General features: G+C 37.1%; 1 protein-coding gene across 3 annotated transcripts in view; it reads right to left on the bottom strand.

Moving 5' to 3' along the window:
* rabgef1 (RAB guanine nucleotide exchange factor (GEF) 1) overlaps positions 1-21,288 on the bottom strand; it is a 30,174-nt gene that overhangs the window by 7,491 nt on the left and 1,395 nt on the right. Inside the window, exons 2-8 of one of the 3 annotated variants that reach the window (XM_055658084.1) lie at positions 18,515-18,613; positions 16,684-16,866; positions 15,415-15,572; positions 6,985-7,154; positions 5,476-5,563; positions 2,380-2,512; positions 1,322-1,413 (exon numbers count right to left, since the gene is read on the bottom strand). In XM_055658084.1, the coding sequence (XP_055514059.1) occupies positions 1,322-1,413; positions 2,380-2,512; positions 5,476-5,563; positions 6,985-7,154; positions 15,415-15,572; positions 16,684-16,862 (820 nt within the window). In that variant the 5' untranslated portion in view covers positions 16,863-16,866; positions 18,515-18,613. Of the gene's footprint in view, positions 1-1,321; positions 1,414-2,379; positions 2,513-5,475; positions 5,564-6,984; positions 7,155-15,414; positions 15,573-16,683; positions 16,867-18,514; positions 18,614-21,288 lie in introns of those variants that run through there. The other 2 variants (XM_055658083.1, XM_055658082.1) reach the window with 2 other exon arrangements.

Here is a 21,288-nt window from a genome sequence, read left to right on the forward strand (position 1 = left end):
ACAGTTTGCAGAGCACTGAAACATAAAATTGCATTTAAGATAACTGAAATATGAAAAATAAAAAGCCTAAAATGCATTGAAAGGTGAAATCATTGTCTGGAAGAATGACAATTCAAAGATGTATTCCTCCCACCAATAGCATGGCCCGGGCCAATGCTAGGTGCAACACTTAACACAGATAAAGTATAACATGCTTCTAGTTATCACATGAATCCACAATATTTAAGCTGATCAGAGATATTCCCTTTGTTTTAACCACCCCTTCCCCATCTTCTCCACAACTTAAAATACACTTGTTTTCCAGTCCTGATGAAGGGTCCCCTTTTTCCTTTTGTTCTGCTTACAGAAGAGGATTCAAATAACTTCCCCAGTTGCAATAGAAACCAGATTCTGATGAAAAGGATGACTTCTAAGAAATTAGTACGAGGAGTGGCAAGATAAATTAATGGGATTGAAAGCCAACAAATCCCTTGGAATTGAAATTTTGCATTCAAGAATAATAAAGGAGGGAGTGTTGATAATAGCAAATGCATTGGTTGTTATCTACCAAAATTGTCTAGATTATAGAACAATGCCAAATGTAACTCCACGATTAAAAGAGATTAAAAAAAAAAGGAAAACTACAGACCAGCTAGCCCAAATGTACAATGTAAAATAGGAAGTTTGAAATTGTAACATGACAGTTAAATAATATATCAACAGGAACAGATAAAGCCTGTGTTTGTTTATGAAGGGAAATTGCGTTTGACAAACCTACAGTGGTTTTGTTTTTGAGGATGTAACTGGTAGAATAGATATGAGAACATATGGGTTTGGTGTATTTCCTTTTTCAGAAGGTTTTTGATAAAGCTCCTGATAAGAATTTAGTTTGTAAAAAATATAAACATATGGAATTGGAGGTGATGTCCTGGACTGGATTGAAACAACAAACAGTTAAAATAAATGAGACTTTCTTGGGATACCAAGAATTCAGTGTTCATTGTATGGATAGTTTTTTAAGGAATGCAACTGTTCTGTACTACAGGTAACTGTAGATAGATGTTTAGACAAAAATGGCATCAAGGAATACAATGAGAAAGCAGTTATATGGTATTGTGGCTGGAAGATCAGCCATGAGCAAAATTGAAATGCCAAACGGTCAATTCATGCCACTATTTTCTATTTGTCAATGTTGGATTCTGATACCAAAAGAAAAAAACAACAAACGTATATTGGTTTTGATGTAGGTTTAAACAATTTAATTTTGTAAAGCAAGTTCCAATAATCCTGAAAGAATTTTTACAGGCATTAATCACAATTTAAAAAAATCTACAACACTAACCAGTGATTGCTCTGACAACTAATTCGTAAACCTCATGGATTTCCTCATTTACTGGAACACACAGCATTTCAAGTGTCACCCAATGCAATGCCCTGGAGTAAAAAAAGTTGTCAGCTTAGAATTACAGAACCTTACATATATAAGGTCTAGGAGCAGAATTAGGCATTTGGCCCATCAAGTCTACACCGCCATTCAATCATGGCTGATCTATCTCTTCCTCTCAACCCTATTCTCCTGCTTTCTCTCCAATAACCTTTGCCCTACCAAATGTCCTCCTAAGGATGTCAGAGACTTGAATTCTGAAAATTTTTGGATAATCCTTTACTGAAGTTACTCAGGGCTGCCGACTATACTCCAACTAACTATCTCTTCAAGACCTTGAAAAATATGAGGAGGAATTCTTTAGTCAGAGGGTGGTGAATCTGTGGAATTCATCGCCACAGATTCACTGTGGAGGCTAAGTCAATGGATATTTTTAAGGCGGAGATTGACAGATTCTTGATTAGTAAGGGTGTAAAAGGTTATGGGGAGAATAGGGTTGATAAGAAAAGTTAGATCAGCCATGACTGAATGGTGGAGTGAACTTGATGGGCCAAATAGCCTAACACTGCTCTTATAACTCCTGCGAATGTTATAGATTGGATCACACTGGAATAAAATGAGAGAATCAGGGTGATGGCCACTGATTTCTTAGCAACAAATGTTCTGCAATATTATGGGACTGACACAAGGAGAAACTTAAAATATTTATGTTTTTCAGCCACAAAAGTGGAGATTCTGGAGGTTACTTTCAATGAGATATATTACATAGTAACTTGAACAAGACTTAACTTTAAGTGTACTATGCGATACAAGCTCAAAATAGCAAAAGGTAATTTTCAGACACATCTGTAAGTATTTTAACACAACATTTGATTAATATTTGAAATGGTTTTCAGAGTAAAGATTTGGAGCCAAAATTCCTGATGCATTTATTTAATTTTTAAATGCTACCCCTCCCAAGAGTTTTATCTCGAGCGTTACTCGAAAAAAAATCCAACTGAAGGAAATATTCTCACCGAATTCGTTTCTGAACTGCAAGATCTTTCTTCTCGTCGTCAGTAGTCTCTGGGCAAAACACAGTTTTGTAGAGTCGTGTCATGATATAGTTTTCAATCTGGTCCATGATCTTTTCTATCCCTTCAGGAGAACCTAAAATATCAATTGTTAATTTTATAAGAACATCCAGAGAGCAAAGTATTTTTGTTTTAATCATGAGAAAAATGGAGGTCACAGAAAGTATTAGAAAGATAAATTATTTAAATGTGAATGTTTTGCATATAAAAATTAAAGCACATCCTGTGATTTTGCTGCAAGTATCGACAAAATAATTGTTGCACACATTTAAAATAATCATTTTGCATTTTTAGGCTGAACACTTAAGAAACAGCGTATCTAAATCCTTCTACTTAAAAATCAATCATCAACCGACACACTGCGAAGAAATCATCGATAATCATTACCTATTTTGAAATAAGAGCAGATAGTAGAATTAAGGAATAAAATTTCACCTGCCAAAGTGGAAGGATGAAACTGAAATTTAGAGGATCTTAGGCAAAGATATCAGATGCATTTTGATTTTGTTTTTCAAATATTGAAATAATCACACTGTCTCAGGATAAATTAGTTTTTCCTTGTATGCTCTCCACAGGTTTACTACCTGGGATACAAATCCACAGATGCAACATCCCATGAAGTCTCAAAAATAATTATGATTCATAAAGAAAGAGTCAATCTGCATTAACCAAGCAATCCAAGCTATGGGGGATAGAGATCACTTAACTGCACTCTTGTTCAGCATTGCAATACCTTTCTAGATGTGACCAAATGATACGATCAATGAATAGTTACCCCTTACATCGGAAAACAATGAGACCACATGTAAATCTCTTGTGCAGTTACCACATGCTGTTACCACTCCAGCTGTGTTCATTTAAGAGACAAAGTATCAAAACTGAAATATTCCGGTTTAAAAATTCAACAATCAGCCAGATAAAATCTGTCAGAATTACTTTTTGTTGTAAGGACAGAATTAATACGCAAATTCTATTTTATTTTTTTAAATGACAAAAGAATTTTGAAGACAGCGCAGAAACACTTGAAAAGTATGAAGGGGACAAGTTGAAAAGGCTGTTAAAAATGAATATCGGTTTTACTAACAGAGTAATATAGTGCAGGTAATGAAAACCTAGTCAACTAAATGTTCGATATCTGCTAGAGAGTGAAACAAAAAGGTAGCAAGTCTAGACATTTGGCCTTTCATGCCTGCTCTGGCATTGAAAGAGATACGGCCGACCTTTTAACTCAGTGCCAGTTACCAGCACTAACCCCATATTTCTGGTCTCCTTAAATGTTTGAAGAAAAAATCCACCGGTCTTGAGCCTCCATAGACTTCTTGAAGAGGTTTGTATGCAACACTGAACGAAGATGCAGCTGTGAGATCTCTAGCTATCTCACCTTAGATCACTTGGTTAATGGAGATAGGTTTTGTTGGCTTGTGAATCACGACTGCCTTTTCCTGTCCTGTTGAAATAATGTGTGCTTGTGTATGCATAAGGCGGTAAATTTATTGGATGGGTTACAAGGGCAATTAGGTATAGAATTCCAATGATTCACTATCTTATGGAAGAAGAAATTTCTTTATTCCATCCAGAATGGTCAACCCTTTATTTTGAGACACCCACTCCCCCAATTCAGGATAACCTACTGTGTGAAATATTGGCTCCTCAATTAGTCCAGAGTATGTTTCAACACAGGCAGTGACTACCTGTCACTTTTGACTCTCTCAATTTCATTAAACAAATCCAGGTTTGGCAGCTCGCATATTACACATGTTTAAGTTATGCGTTTTTAAAAAACCTGCTCATTCACTTAATAATAAAGCTTGGTTTACACTCTGGCACTCTTGGAATAACACACTCAAATTTGCCGTTGACAGTGTAGTCGTATATAGGTTTAATTTACTAGTTTTTAAAAGTACGTGCTACTTTTCCAGCATGTAACCACTACGTAAAATGAAAGGTGCCTGTATTTGCAATTGACAGGCCGACTGAAATGTAATCACCCCAAGCAACAAAGGTTATAAACTAATAGGCAGTCCATTCTGCTGGTGAAAGGGTTGAGTAGTCAGAAAAGGTAAAATTACAACCAGAGATATGAAATTTAAAAAGAAAATTGAAACCATGATGGATTGGAACAATATACAATTCTGTCGTTAGGAATAGTCTAAATCAAGTTAGAAATTGTTTTTGAAAAGTTACAATAGGTGCAGGAGTAGGCCATACGACCCTTCATGGCTGATCATCCCCAATTAGTATCCCGTTCCTGCCTTCTCCCCATATCCCCCGACTCCACTATTTTTAAGAGCCCCATCTAGCTCTCTCTTGAAAGCATCCAGGGAACCTGCTTCCACTGCCGTCTGAGGCAGAGAATTCCACAGACTCACCACCCTCTGTGAGAAAAAGTGTTTCCTCGTCTCCGTTCTAAATGGCTTACTCCTTATTCTTAAACTGTGGCCCTTGGTTCTGGACTTCCCCAACATCGGGAACATGTATCCTGCCTCTAGCGTGTCCAAACCCTGAAGACTCTTATATGTTTCAATGAGACCTCCTCTCATCCTTCTAAATTCCAGTGTGTACAAGCCCAGCTGCTCCATTCTCTCAGCATATGACAGTCCCTCCATCCCGGGAATTAACCTTGTAAACCTACGCTGCAATCCCTCAATAACAAGAATGTCCTTCCTCAAATTAGGGGACCAAAACTGCACACAATACTCCAGGTGTGGTCTCACTAGGGCTCTGTTCACCTGCAGAAGGACCTCTTTGCTCCTATATTCGATTCCTCTTGTTATAAAGGCGAACATGCCATTCGCTTTCTTCACTGCCTGCTGTACCTGCATGCTTACTTTCATAGACTGATGTACAAGGACCCCCAGATCCTGTTGTACTTCCCCTTTTCCCAACTTGACGCCATTTAGATAGTAATCTGCCTTCCTGTTTTTGCTACCAAAGTGGATAACCTCACATTTATCCGCATTAAACTTCATCTGCCATGCACCTACAAGTTAATCTTATGTGAGTTACTTCATTAAAAAAATTCCGTCCTAAGCAAGGTACCTTTAAAACTGGAGTGTGACTGCAATCGGTCGACCATGTTTTGATAGAAGTCCTGGACATACTCCGACTGCTCCTCAATGTTCAATTCCTGAGAAAAGTTGTAATGCAACAAATTCAGTTCAAGACCAGCAGCAAGTGTAGATTTGATTTATTTTGTTGTTGCAACAAAATCCGACAATAGGATTTAAAAAAAAATGTTTTAATTGCATTTCCGTAGTGTTTTATCTGTGGTAAAACATCCTAAACATCCATTGCTGAGGCAATGATACAATCAAAATGTCGGAGGAAAACTTGGGATTATAGCCAAAAGGCATAGACACGGTTCTGAGATATTTTACAGGGAATGGAAACATTTCCAAAACATTGGGAGCCAGTTAGTGTGAAATCAGGGTGACTGAAAGTGGAGCGAAGCGAAGGAGACAAAAGCCTGAGTGTGAATGGTTTTTGCCAATATGCAAGACTGTTTATGAAGCAGGACAGCAGTGTTATTGTGGTAGAGTTGATGCCTTACAGCGTCAGAGACCCGGGTTTGATTCTGATCTCGGGTGTTTCTGCACGGAGTTTGTACATTCACCCCATGAACGTTTCCTCCCACACTCCAAAGACGTACAGGTTTGTTAGTTAATTGGTTTTGGTAAAAAATAGTGTTAGTGTACGGGGTGATCACTGGTCAATATAAAGGGCATGGAGGGGGACTATTATTTTTTTTCTTCTTAATTTAATTACTATTTTGCCAGTCAATTGAGTAAATGGCTTGCGCTAAATGTTAGGCAGCTCCTGTTTCAAAAGTGTGTATTTGTTAACTAGTGCAACTAGTCCTGCACCTCCTCGTAGTTTGAACCCGAGTCAGGAATTCACACAATATCCTGATATCTTAATCCTTTGGCTCTATCACAAATTTACTAACTGAGACATGGTAGCCACTGCTGACATCATCGTGAGAACAAAATCCTGCCTGAAAGGACATTGTAGCTGAGATTCACTAAAATGAAACTAAACTTGAAAGACTTTCATTGTGAGCAGAGACTACACAGCTCTTTTCATTACTGCAGTTAACTACAGACAGATTTTGACCAAGTAATTTGGCTGGCAAATTAGAAACAAGACCTGATAAGACCTTCAAAAAATTAAGGAGTAGCAGAAATATACTTTATGCAGAGTCTATAGAAGACATAACTCGCAACATTTAGAACAGAAAGCAGGACAAACTTCTTCACGTAGGTCTACAAGACCTTACTGGAGTATGATAGTAATTTCCAGCGATAATAGTTAAGATAGAAAATATGCCAATGTTTAACTCAAAGGGAAACTTAATAGAACATTTGCTTTTGTAAATATTACCAGACATAAATATGATGGGTCAATTTTAATTAAAAACTATGAATATTTCAAGTGTCAGGTTTATCTTTAGGTCTCAATGCATTGTGCAACTTTCAAATGTATAGAGATTTTTTTAAATCTCTCGTCCTCAGTTGGGCATAACTGCAACAAACTTCTTTCAAATCTTACCTTTTTATGCTGCATAGCTTCAATAAATCCCCTACATTGTTTCAGTATATCTTGCCCAGGCCTGCGGAAGCCCTTGAGGAAGTCAATAAAGTCCTTGGAAGCTCGTTCTGTCTCAAGGCTGGCCTGCCTATTTATGGAGGGACTTGAGGCTTTGACTTCCTGGCTGTCTGCTATTTTGATACAATTATAGAAATAAAAAAGTTAGCATTCAAAGAGCTTCATCACAACTGCTTGATCACATAGCATTTGGTTTGAGAAGGCCAGGATTGGCGTACTGCGCATGTTGTTCCATTGTTTAAAAAGGGTTCTAAGAGTAAACCTAGCAATTATAGACCTGTTAGTTTGACTTCAGTGGTGGGCAAATTAATGGAAAAGATACTTAGAGATAATATATATAAGCATCTGGATAAACAGGGTCTGATTAGGAACAGTCAACATGGATTTGTGCCTGGAAGGTCATGTTTGACTAATCTTCTTGAATTTTTTGAAGAGGTTACTAGGGAAATTGACGAGGGTAAAGCAGTGAATGTTGTCAATATGGACTTTAGTAAGGCCTTTGACAAGGTTCCTCATGGAAGGTTGGTTAAAAAGGTTCAACTGTTGGGTATAAATGCAGGAGTAGCAAGATGGATTCAACAGTGGCTGAATGGGAGAAGCCAGAGGGTAATGGTGGATGGTTGTTTGTCGGGTTGGAGGCAGGTGACTAGTGGGGTGCCTCAGGGATCTGTGTTGGGTCCTTTGTTGTTTGTCATGTACATCAATGATCTGGATGAAGGTGTGGTAAATTGGATTAGTAAGTATGCAGATGATACCAAGATAGGGGGTGTTGTGGATAATGAAGAGAATTTCCAGTCTACAGAGTGATGTAGGCCATTTGGAAGAATGGGCTGAAAGATGGCAGATGGAGTTTAATGCTGATAAATGTGAGGTGCTACGCCTTGGCAGGACAAATCAAAATAGGACATACATGGTAAATGGTAGGGAATTGAAGAATGCAGTTGAACAGAGGGATCTGGGCATAACCGTGCATAGTTCCTTGAAGGTGGAATCTCATATAGACAGGGTGGTAAAGAAAGCTTTTGGTGTGCTAACCTTTATAAATCAGAGCATTGAGTATAGAAGCTGGGAAGTAATGTTAAAATTGTACAAGGCATTGGTGAGACCAAATCTGGAGTATGGAGTACAATTCTGGTTGCCCAATTATAGGAAGGATGTCAACAAAATACAGAAAGTACAGAAGAGATTTACTAGAATGTTGCCTGGGTTTCAACAACTAAGTTACAGAGAAAGGTTGAATAAGTTAGGTCTTTATTCTCTGGAGCGCAGAAGGTTAAGGGGGGACTTGATAGAGGTCTTTAAAATGATGAGAGGGATAGACAGAGTTGATGTGGACAAGCTTTTCCCTTTGAGAATAGGGAAGATTCAAACAAGAGGACATGATTTCAGAATTAAGGGACAGAAGGGGTAACATGAGGGGGAACTTCTTTACTCAGAGAGTGGTAGCGGTGTGGAATGAGCTTCCAGTGGAAGTGGTGGAGGCAGGTTCGTTGGTATCATTTAAAAATAAATTGGATAGGCATATGGATGAGAAGGGAATGGAGGGTTATGGTATGAGTGCAGGCAGGTGGGACTAAGGGAAAATAATTGTTCGGCACGGACTTGTAGGGCCGAGATGGCGTGTTTCAGTGCTGTAATTGTTATATGGTTAAGGCGCAATGAAATCATGACAAGTACTTCATTGCATCAATTTCGAAGGCACCAGAAGTCGTAATTTTTTTCGCTTGCCTTCATGTTGGCACCAAAATCACAGCAACAGCACATGCAGAGGTCATATGTAGCAAAATCCTTAAAACAAGAGCCTATTTATTGTGATCCATCTCTTCATACATGTAAAATAGCATACAGTGGAATGACCTTTTAATGATTATATTCATCCTCCAGTATCACCAACTGCAATTTCTATTCTATTTTGCAAATGAAAATAAAATGCAATACTAATAAACAAAATCATCGCAACTATAATTAAAAAGTAACATGCCAAATATTCTATGTAGGCAATTATATCTATAAGCTGAAACATTCCATACTACATATTTATCATTAAATTTGATCATTCAAAGTTAGAAAAACGCTCTATTAACTGGCCTAAACTATAACAAGCTTACTACAAGAGATGATTACTACTGAAACTAATTTCAAAGAGCTCAGAACTGTTATTAATTTACATATTTCAGAAACTGAATAAAATTGCCAGTGATTTAGCTGAAAGGAACAACTCAACATATTAAGATAGATTTTAAATTGGTCAGATTTTAATTCTCATCTGATATAAATGGTAACAGGATAAAAGTAATCGCTGTTGATTATTATGGTAGATTGAAAAGATAGGGAACCAAACTATAACTCTAACATCCTCATTAATAATACTCCAACTAAAAATAAAGTTTTATATTGCTTATAGTAACAAACAATTAGGATACTGCAGATAGTTCTATTAGGAATCAGTGACGTGCATCTGTTTGAACTGCAATAACTCATAGATATCCTCACAAGAGGTGGATGTCAAAGATTTATTGACATTCAGGAAACAGAATCAGTCAGTTGTCTCTGCCTCCGGTGTCCCCAAGGAGTCTAGCTGAATCACAAACTCAGATTCAAACTCGGGTCAAACCAGACCAGGATCTGATAACCAGTTGGTTTCAATATGAATTAAGGAGCAAAGAATTAGGAGACAGAAAGTAGAATTACATGATTTTGAAACTAACAAAACATACATTTATGTTTTTAGCTGTGAATTTTTGATAATGCCAGGGCTTTTTTTTAAATTAACTTATAAAAACTAAATTTCAGCTTTAATAGCCTGCAAAGTTCCACAGTAGATTTGCTGTCAGCAAAAGGGCCATCTCACTATGCTGCTAGTAAACCAACACTGACCACGCAGCTGGATTCCAGTATATTAAGGATTATCCAGATCAGGTCATGGGACGAGGATTCATGGTGAGGTCAGGACAGAATGAGGACAGTTTTCTGGGTGGAAGGATTACGCCAGAAATTATTTCAACATATAGTGAGATTCAGCTGCTATTATCATATATTTTTCCTACACAAGGTTTCTTCTGCTTATTCACATATTTTCATGGTTCCTTGTTTATATTCTTGAAGGAAAATGAAACTAATTGGTCTTCCCACCACAAGAATCATAGGGGGTATTAAAATCCTGAAGTTTAAGTCAGGTTAATATTCATCAATGTGAAAAACAAGATAATAGAAATATGTTTGTTTTATGCAATGTGCTGAAGATTTTGAACTATTTTGGAGACTCATAAGTATATAAAAAACATTTACAGAGATTGTGTTAAGAAATAAAGTGATATAATTAGATAATGTAGGCACAACCACATGTGTATAAAAATCATCCTAACCTGATGAAGATACTATTTGTTCCATGGTGAATAAGAACATGTTCTAGAGGGTATTACAACTGTTTGGTATTTATTCACTTTTTGGAATCTGGACTTTAGGAAAAGGCCATCCCAAAATGCCCTCTTTTCCAGAGCCAACCTTTTGAAATTTCAAAAGGTTGGCTCTGAAAAAGAGGGCATTTTGGGATGGCCTTTTCCTAAAGTCCAGATTCCAAAAAGTGAATAAATACCAAACAGTTGTAATACCCTCTAGAACATGTTCTTATTCACCATGGAACAAATAGTATCTTCATCAGGTTAGGATGATTGTTCTTCTGAAGATATTTCAACCACATGGTTGGTTATAGGGTCCTAAGATTTAGATTCAGCCATGATGAAGAATATATTTCCAAGTCAGGGCAGCATTCAGCAACTGGCTGAAAAGGTGTCAGGAGGCGAGTCACTCACTACAGAATACCCAGCCTCCGAAACGGCCATGAGGAATTCCTACAGAGGTCTTCTGAGGCTGGGATGACTGACCTATGGGACAGGATGTACAGGATGTGATTCCAACAATTGGACTGTTTTCCTAACAGTGCCCATTAAATTCACCAATACCAAAGTATATGCTGACGGCAGTTGCATTTACTTCACCTTCGACCTATGTTGAACCAAGGGTCTGATGAGCTCTGAGGTGATAGGTCCTGTCAAATTGGACACGTATTGTTAAGTGCCATTTGACAGCACTGGTTTATTAACTAATGCTGGAGGTTGCAGAGAAACCCGATAGAAGTATATAAAATTATGAGAGACATGGTTAGGGTAGAGTCAAAATATTTATCCGAGGATAGAAAAATAAACATCAGAGAGCATAGCATTAAGGTGAGAGGAGATGTGCATGGTAAATTTTGTTTTCACGCAGAGGGTGGTGAGTGCCTGGTGGTGGTTGAAGTAGATACATTAGTGACATTTAAAAGACTTGGGGAGAGGCATATAGATATGCAAGGTATGGAGTCCCGACATCGGAGCTTCGATCATCCCGACGAGAGGGCCTGTACAATCGGGCCGTCCGTAGTGGCGACTGCGGAAGGTCAAGGCCCCAAACACGGGTGAACAAAAAGGAGGAAGAGTGACTGGACTTGATTGCCTTCCATCACAGTGATCACTGTGGTGGATGTTTATGTTAAGTTCTATCATTCGTTTTAATTGCGTTGTATTCTTTTAATTGTATGGCTGCATGGTAACGCAAATATCACTGTACCTTAATTGGTACACGTGACAATAAATGTGAATCTGAAGTGATGCCATTGGCATCATGTTCAGCACAGACATTGTGGACCGAAGGGGTTGTTCTTGTGCTGTTCTATGACTCCAACCTCTTTCACAGAATTATAACTCAAAAACATAGTTCTGAATGTTCTGTAACAATTTTGAGCTCAATGATGAACAGATTGGTACCCACCTTGCCATTTGGCAGCAAACACTGTAGTAAAATGAGGGTAAGTAATTATCAAATAAGCACAGAGCACATTAAAAACTGACATATTCCCCCAAATACAAATATGAAACAAATACAAAATGATTACAAGATGTTATTTTTGTTTTCCACCATAATTACAGCAGTAACAGCAGCAAGTAACCAATATTATAAATCAGATCTAGTTTTTGTAGGCGTCAAAATGCATTTTCATACATTTATCATTTCACACCTCACAAATGCAATATGGCCTAAACATACCACTTGCACCAATGATATTTCCCTATGCCTGAAACATCTTTCAGCTGTTCTGAATGACATAAAGGGATGGCTTACTTCTTGTGGGACTGAGAGAGGCCTGGCACTGCTTTCACCTGGGCCAGGTTCAAATCAGAGGGCAAAAGACTGCCTCAAACAAGAAACCACAAGTATATTTTACTTTCGAAAATGTACACCACTTATCTTTAACCCCCAACTATAGATATATGGATTTCCCCCTTCCACTCCGATGCAAGCAACACCAGATGCAGTGAATTGTAATCACTTTACTCCCTTCTAACTTTATGATAAAAAGGTCAGTTTATTCATGTCTGCAACACTTGCAAGTTATTTATTTAATCCCAATTATTGCTGCCCCCTCTTCTGCCCAATCACCCCACCTGCACAAGCAGAAACGTCAATAGTACCTTATGGTTACCACTGACGTTTCGGTCCACATGACCAGTTTGGTAGTGGGGAGAGCAACCAGTTTAGACAGGTGCTGTTAAGAATAAACACATAAGTATGTCACATTGCTCCAATGAACTGGTCAAGTAACAAACTGATAAATGCATCTGAGCTAGTATTAATTTTACCTGCATTTTCTGCAAATCAATGTTTAATACAAAAATCTGAATTGTCCTCTAATAAGCCAATTTTATAATTGTTGAAAGGTTGAATCCAATTGCAAATATTACCTTTTTGTTATTTTTAGGAACAAAAGCTAATGGCACATAAGCGTTACAGTATACAAGCACCTACGTACTTTTATGATATGGATTATATATTTTAAAGTCAAAATATACTGAAACAGTATAGTAACCTTAGCATCATTTTCAGAAGGAACTTTGATTCAGCTAGTTAGATAATATATACATATTTTATATTAAACATCTTTCAAAATAAGTATAGCAGAGGTTAGTTTTTTTTAATGGCCACAGTTGTAAAGGTTTTTTTTTTAATTGAAAAAAAATCACTGGTAGTAATTTGCTTGGTAATTTGCTCCATGGATACAATTCATGGAAGAAATTATTGATTTTTAAAATATAAGCAGATCCTTTACTATCCCAATTCCCTACCTTGTGAAAATCAACGCTGAAATATCAGTGGATAAATCTGACATTACTGAATACACATCAATGGCCTTACAGTCTGGCACCAAGTGGCAGAATTTCAAAAAACAAGCTCCCGAGGAAGGTCGGGAGAAATTTCTTCAAAAGATACTTGAAGCGTGAACCCATTTCATCTTCTAACAGCAATCATCAAGGATTCAGAAAATTGAGGTTGCTACACACGTACAGACTTTTACTGAGTGTGCAGCAGAAAATCATTAACAAGTCATATTGCATGTTTTGCTGAAATCTCAGCATTCAGATGCAAAAAAAAGGTATAATGCAAGAAATATTTTAGTTTCAGCTTTTTAAAAGTTTGGTTTCAATTTTTAATATTGTTTATGTAACAATATAAAAAATAATTTCAGCTTTTTAAAAGTTTGGTTTCAATTTTTAATATTGTTTATGTAACAATATAAAAAATTAAAACCAAACTTTTAAAAAGCTGAAATTATTTTTCACATAGCAGAATTTTAAGAAATGTCATTCCCTGATTAAAAAACTTGCATGCTATTTATTGAATTACAGCGTTTGATTTTAATGATTAAAAACAAATTGAATGATCAACAACTATGGGCAGTAAAAGTAACCCCCAGTTACCCAGGTTTAGGTAACGTATAATACCAGCCAGTTCCGGCAGACAGCTTGGAGGCTGTGCTGCATTACCTTCTGTAGGAGAAGCCAGCTCCCAAGGTGGACTAAACATCTCCTTCAAATCCCTAAAAATGTTATCCGCTTTGCATTCCCTCCCACCTATTCCTTGTTTAAGAGCTTTGTCTTGATTCACTAAACACAGAAGGAAAACAAAAGACAGCAGGAGCTAGGAGAAAAGCAGCATGAATGGAGAGAAAAAAACCAAACTGAATGTATCATTATTTGGACCAGTCGAGAAACAGTACAGATAAAGATAATTGGATACGGTCAATCAATAACGTTAAGTCAAATGAGAGAAAAACACTGAAGTGTATGAAATGGAGCAATATTGTTTCCTCTGTTTATGCTACTGTTGATTATAGCTTTAGAAATATGCAGCATGTATACAAGATTTAAGGAAAGGGCAATATTGCAGTTTGGAGACAGATACGTGGGTCTAAATACAAATAACAATTATGGAGGCTTAAAGATTTCTGAACTGCTCCAAAGCCCACTGTGCTCCTAGATGCGAGTGGGTTTCCATATAACTTCCAACAGCACAGTGCTGATAGGCTAGAAGCTCTGAGGGGTTTTCTAACTTACACCTTTTTTTTTTTTGATTAAAAGAACTAAGAATCCAAAAAGAAAATACACAGAGTATGATTAAAAAAAAAGTAAATATTCACAGATTTCTAGGTATTTCATTCTCCGGGCAAGAGACTCGGTACGTTTACCTGATCTATTCCTCTCATGATTTTGTATACCTCTATAAGATCATCCTCCTGCGCTCCAGGAAATAAAGTAGTTGCCTGCCCAACCTCCCTATTTCACTGCACCCCCCCCCCCCCCCCCATCTGATCCCACCTCTCTTCCAGCTTTCTCCCCCACCCCCCCCCCCACCCCACTCTGTCCGAAGGAGGGTCCCAACCCAAAACTTTATCCATGTTTTCCAGAGATGATGCCTGATCCGCAGTTACCCCGGCACTCTGTGGCTTTTTAAGTAAACCAGCATTTGCAGTTCCTTGTGTCTGCATCGAGACATGAAATGTCATCAACCTGAGAATGAATGTTCCTCTTAATTGCTAATTTTTTCTAACATTTTCATTTCGTAATTACATTCAAAGTGGTTGATCGCAGCAAGTCTAAATTGCAGAAACATATAATCTGGCCCAGTTGCTCGATGATTTTATATATTTTTTCACAGGAATCTCCTTTTCTCAGAGTTCTATTTTATTACCATGTTGTTTTACAGAACCAGTTCAGTAGAGGCTTTGTTCAAAAATAAGATCTTATAAATCAGTTGGATTCGCACTGAAACAAAAGTGAATGGTTTTCCCTTCCTTATGGAGCCACAAGATCAACCCATAGTTTTGAAATATAGAAAATAGAATATCACAATTACACAACTGTGATTTTAATATTAGCATCAATTTCTTTATAGCAGAAATTAAATTCTGAAATAGTTTGTAAATTCAAGACCGAAATGCTGAACCATTACTTCTGTGCAAAATAAAGGATTAAAACATTTATTCAGCTAAGTAGTATTCACCTTTTTTTGGTGCAGCCCTGGATGAGGGGCTGAAGAACTTTTTGACAGTCTGGACTTTCCTTTTAGTCTCATTTGTTTTTTTCTCCTCAAACTTAGAGAAAGTTAGCGACGGAGCCCCCTGACTGCTGGCGTATGCAGCTTCTTCCTCCCGCTGTAAACTGTGGATGAAACCATAGGGGATTATTCTATTCAACACAGACAGACAAAATAATCAGTAAGGACAGAATAAAACCCATTGTTTGGGTAAAATAAGGGAGATTTCAGTTGCTCTGCAACTTTTAGTTTAGTTTTCTTCCTGCACCAGACATTGTTGCACTTGTGAAAGCAATCAAAAAGATTCATTTCACATTTGATTAAACAAAGCTTTGTTCAGTCATTTTATAAATTATGTAAGGCAGAATTGTCTTTATGTGCATTCACTGATACTCCCAACAAAGTGAAAAAGGGGGAAGATATTCACCGTACTGAATAACGGAGAGAAAGGTAGAGAAGATGAAACTGATGATTGTTTATTTGTTTATTGTCTGCCCAATCTAAATGAGTGGCCCGAGGGATAAAGTAAGAAAATTCTCAAAAGGCGGTCCCCAAAGGAATAAAGAAGTCGGCCACAGTTTCAAAGGTTATACCACCACACCATGGATGGAATTGCACAGATAATTAAAAGTATGCCCAGGGATAAGCCACATGAGAGGAAAATGTATCATCCCCAAAAACATCTCTAATAAGGCCAAGATGCCAACTATATCACAAAAGAGGGGAAACTATAGGGTTGTTATTGCCTGACCTGTTGGTTGTAAGATTTGAGAGTCTATTATCAAGGATCAGGTTTCCGAGTACTTAGAAGCACATGCTAAAAAAGGCCTAAGTCAGCATGATTTTGTGAAGGGGAGATCTCGCGTAACAAATCTATTGGAATTCGTTGAGGAAGTAAGTAGTAGGATAGAGAAAGGAGAGTCAATGGATGTTGTTTTCTTGAATATTCAGATGGCCTTAGATAAAGTGGCACATGCGTGGCTGCTAAACAAGATGAAAGCTCACCGTATTAGAAGGATGATACTAGCACGGAGAGAAGGTTGGCTGAATGTCAGAGGGCAAAGATTTGGAATAAAGAGAGCATTTTCGGATTGGCTGCCAGTGACTAGTGGTGGGCTGCAGGAGTCGTGTTGGGTCCACCACTCTTCAAGTTGCTTGGTTAAAAAAGATCTGTATGTATATTATCAGTCTGCAAACATGCATTCCAAGCACAAAATGATCAAATCTGAGTATTACCGTTCTGCAAGCTCCCAATCTTCTTGTATTTGGCGCTGTCTCGCTTTACTGTACTCTTCTCTCCAGCACTTGGAACAGAATCCTTGCCAGGCAGGATTTCCATAGTAACCACAACCTTTCTTACATAGTAGCTCTGATTGGTCCACATGGATTCCTCTACGCTCCGATTTCAAACTCATTTTTCTATTGGGAGACAAACAAGATTTTGGTAAAGTTAAATTGTGGCTTAAATCTTGAAAGGAAAATGATCCAGTCATGCATAAAATAGCAACAGAAATCCGGTTTAAAAAAAATAAAAAATTTATGCAAACTTCCTCTCTATTAAATTAATATTGTGAATTGTTTGACTGCAAAATAATTTTAATGTGGTAAGTGATAAACTTGGTTTAATTTGTTCAGAGAAAATTCAAATAGTCCCCCCTCATCACTGCTGTAGTAAGCTAGCAACAAAATATTCATCGAGTATGCACCACTAGCACTCAGACTCTTAAGGTTGATATCTGGGTCATCGCTAACATAGATTATCAAACTGATCTACTGGAGAAATTTAATTTTAGATCTTTCAATAACCACTGTATACCAGATACAACTGTAATGGTGGATATGTTAAATTAATTTGGGTTAATTCATGACACTCCTCGCACAAATTATTCAAACTATTCCCAGCATCTGAAAAGCAATTCTATTTATTTATGTTGATGTAGATATTACAGTGTAAATAGCCTTCAAGGATAACTGGTGATGGTGAAGGTTATTTGACCCATCTTAATTCACCAATCAATGGTGATTTATCATGGCTTCCACCTCCCACCCACTACTATTATTCTGGTGAAAAAACAAGAGGAGGTAAAGCAAAATGGAAAAACATTCATGATGTAGCTCAGGTCTGGGACAAGATCTGATGCATACAAGATAAATACTTCCCAGGCCACATTGACAATAGGAAATAGATAAAAGGCCATTCAGCCCCTCGAGCCAGCATCGCCATTTAATGTGATCATGGCTGATCATTCACAATCAGTACCCCGTTCCTGCCTTCTCCCCATATCCCTTGACTCCGCTATCTGAAATGAAAAAGGTTATTTATTCTAACATGTCTCCTTTTGATTTGGAATATTCCAATATATTCAAATGCATTCCCACCCACTGTTAATATGTAAATAAAACTAAATGTGACACAAAATGCTTAATGCTCTCATGATAGTCTTGAGCATAAGTGTAAAAGTTCAAATTAGCTCTTCAAAGCTGTGGGCAAACTCAGATGCAAACGGTAACGTACAATTACACGCAAAAAGATGATTAAAGAAACATGCCCAGAATCCCTCACCCGATCTATGTTAAAAAAAAAAGAGAAGCTCATATATTCTTTTAAATTGATCAAGCAGTAATGGCTTGTGTGATCTTTGGTTTCCTATCCAATTTTCCTGCCCAGATTGCGAACTGTGGTTACAAAGCAGGACTCTCACCATGAGGGGATTGTAGCGTCAAGTCATGCTCCTGAGAAAAGTATAATCATTTGAATTTATGGTACAGTATTTAGTACTAACGGAACGGTTGCTTGTCAGAGATGCCACCTTTCAAGTGGAACATTAAATTGAATCTTTATCCGTAATCTTGGGCAGATTTAAAAATAACATGAATCAAAAATAACCCAGTTATTCCCACGGTTCTGTCTGATGTTCATCCATTAATCAACATAATTTAAACAGATTGTCTTGTCATTTTCAGATTCATGTGGAGGCTATTTACAAAATGACAGCTAAACGTCCTACATTGACTGCATTCAATTTTTAAAAAGTGCAATGGCCACAATGGTAGATCAGGATTACACCTTCAGTTTATGAGAGGTCCATTCAATAGTGTGATAACAGCAGGGAAGGAGCTGTTCCAAATCTGGTGGTGCGTGCTTTCAAGCTTTTGTATCTTCTGCCTGACAGGAAATGGGTGAAGAGACAACTAAATGAAATATAAGTAATGCCAATACCAAAGAAAAGGCAAAGCAGAAAATACAGTTTAGTTTATTGTCACATTTACCGAGGTACAGTAAAAATCTTTTATTGCATGCTAAAATAAATAGAAATTTGAGGAAAGCTCTGTTAAGTTCCTTTTCTTTTAAAGCAGTTATGAGTTATTCATCATGAGCCTTTGTGTGTTTAATGACTCACACACTCAATCATGTGATAAAATTCTTCAGTGATCACAAAACATTGGAATTTTGTAAAAGCTGTATCACATCCAGCAATAAAATCTCAAAGAGCAGCAACTTTACTTATCAACATCTAATATGTCTATAGATTTATTCATAAAGGCTTCTAATGCTACCATCACTTTTCACAATAATTTTATGAAATTCCACCATTAAAAAATCTTAAATCTCAACCCAGAAGTATATTTCTACTTAACTCTCCAAGTCTATCCCCAAATTCAGTGATTCAAATTTAATTATCCCCATTTGATTCTCTCCTCTTCATTTTACTGGACATTTGATGCTAAGTTTGGGAACCAAAAATGGGCCAAATACTCCAAGTTAATAACGTTATTAAACCTCATCCTATATTCAATGGGAGTTAGGTGGGAAAAGTTACAATTGAGTGAAAACAAAATCCTTAAGTGAATCCAGATTTGCACAATTTGGATATTCAGCCACAGGATAAGCTGAAAACTGATATCAAATAAGCTAGTGACTCACTGTCTGATACGTATTTACTCCATTGCAGACATTGTCTATGGAACCGATGCAGTATAATGCTGAGAACTATATTTTAAAGTATCTTCCCCTTTGCTCTATCTATTATACTTGAGTTTAACTTAAATTGTATTTATGTTTGGTATATCTGAGCAGTTTGGATTGTATGCGAAACAAAGCTTTTCACTGTACCTCAGTACACGCGACAATAATACACCTATACCTATCAATGATATGCAAAGATAGAGGCCAATCTAATCCCATTGATTATCTGCCAACTGTGTTAGATTAAATTTGCCCTGCATCAAGGTGATTCATTTCTGAAAATATTTTCCAGGGGCCCACATTTATGAAGGCAGCTGAGCGAATTCCAGCAAATCTGTGAAAATGTAAAGAATCCTGTCCGCGATAAAGTGAGCAGTAAAGAAAGCAAATCAATTTTTCCTGTAGTTTTTCTTAAATAGGTCAATAACAGCACCCATGTTTCTATGTTTCACATCAAGGCAAAAGATGTTATAGAAATTTATAATCACGAAAGAGCGGTGGGTTTTTGTAACTCCACCTAAAAAGGTAATTGAGCAAAATTTAGACAGTTACTTATTGTATTCTATAAGCGCATGTATTGGTCTATATTAACCAAGATAAACCTGAAATCTGCAACAATAAAATAAAACTGAAATGCTTGTTGGAATTGTGAAAGCATTATGAAGATGTTTATGGCCTTGCCATCAAAACATTTAAACATCAGCATTACATAATGCCAGAGAGATCTCAGCATTTTCCTTCACAAAAGCACTAGACCAGAAGCAACATCTTCACTGTGGAAAAAGAAAGCAGGAAGGTTCCAATTTTATGGATAAGATCTACAGTCCAAAAATGTAAACAATAAATCAGTCATCTGACCACATATTACATGTAGATAGCAGATTAATGTTGAATGTCAAGATAAAAATAGACTGATAAAGTTGCATGTGACCCAACATTCATTTTAGATCTGTCATAAGCAGTAACGATTTTCTTGGCTCTTCTATTAAAATGCTGACATTTATCAAATGACATTTACAATTATGCCATTGATCAACTAATCAAGTATGATTTGTCACAATATCAAAGGAGTGACAGCCAACTACCAGAGTCCCCTTGTTTCCATTCATGATAACTATCTGGCTATCTTTATCTGCAAACGTAATCCAATCCTTCTTACCACCAGTTTCGTTTCATTTTCTGGGACATGTCTCTGGCTCACGTTAAAATATAAATGTAGTTACATTTCTGTAGCCAGATCCTGTGATAGTGGTGTCAAAGGCAGTCAATTTTACTATAACCTGCTACTATGATTTAGATTTGTTTCACTTTGTTTGGATCGATGCTGCAATAAAATCCGAGGATAAGTGATCCAGGCAAAATCCAAACTGAATATCAGGAGGCAAGCGTTGCTGAATAAACTCCCACATTATAGTTCATCTTGTACCTTGAACTACTCACTTAACCTGTTTCTATTCTTCTCATTCTCTTCACAATTCATATTGACATCATACTTTATAGAGTCAATTAATTTAATGTATGCTTCATCGCCTATTTAAATCATTAATAATGATAATTAACTGTAGGAACCACAGCAGTGACCCCTCCGGCACCCTGCTAATAACATGCTGCCAATCTGATGAAGACCCATTTATCACCATGCTCATTCTTGCATATCAGAGCATGGTTTTGCACTAACTTTTCCCAAGTTCTATAAGTAACCCAAAATATTCACCTATTAATCACTACACAAACCCTGTCAGACCTTCCAATATCTCCTACTTCAGATGTCCAGACCTGCAATGTGTTTGAAACATTTTCTTATCAACTGATATACTCATATATCATAACCTCAAACAAAAATCCTTATTATTAGCAATTAACTTGGCAGCATT

This window comes from Leucoraja erinacea, chromosome 28 (genome assembly GCF_028641065.1).
Source record: "Leucoraja erinacea ecotype New England chromosome 28, Leri_hhj_1, whole genome shotgun sequence".
Classification (NCBI taxonomy): Eukaryota; Metazoa; Chordata; class Chondrichthyes; order Rajiformes; family Rajidae; genus Leucoraja; species Leucoraja erinaceus.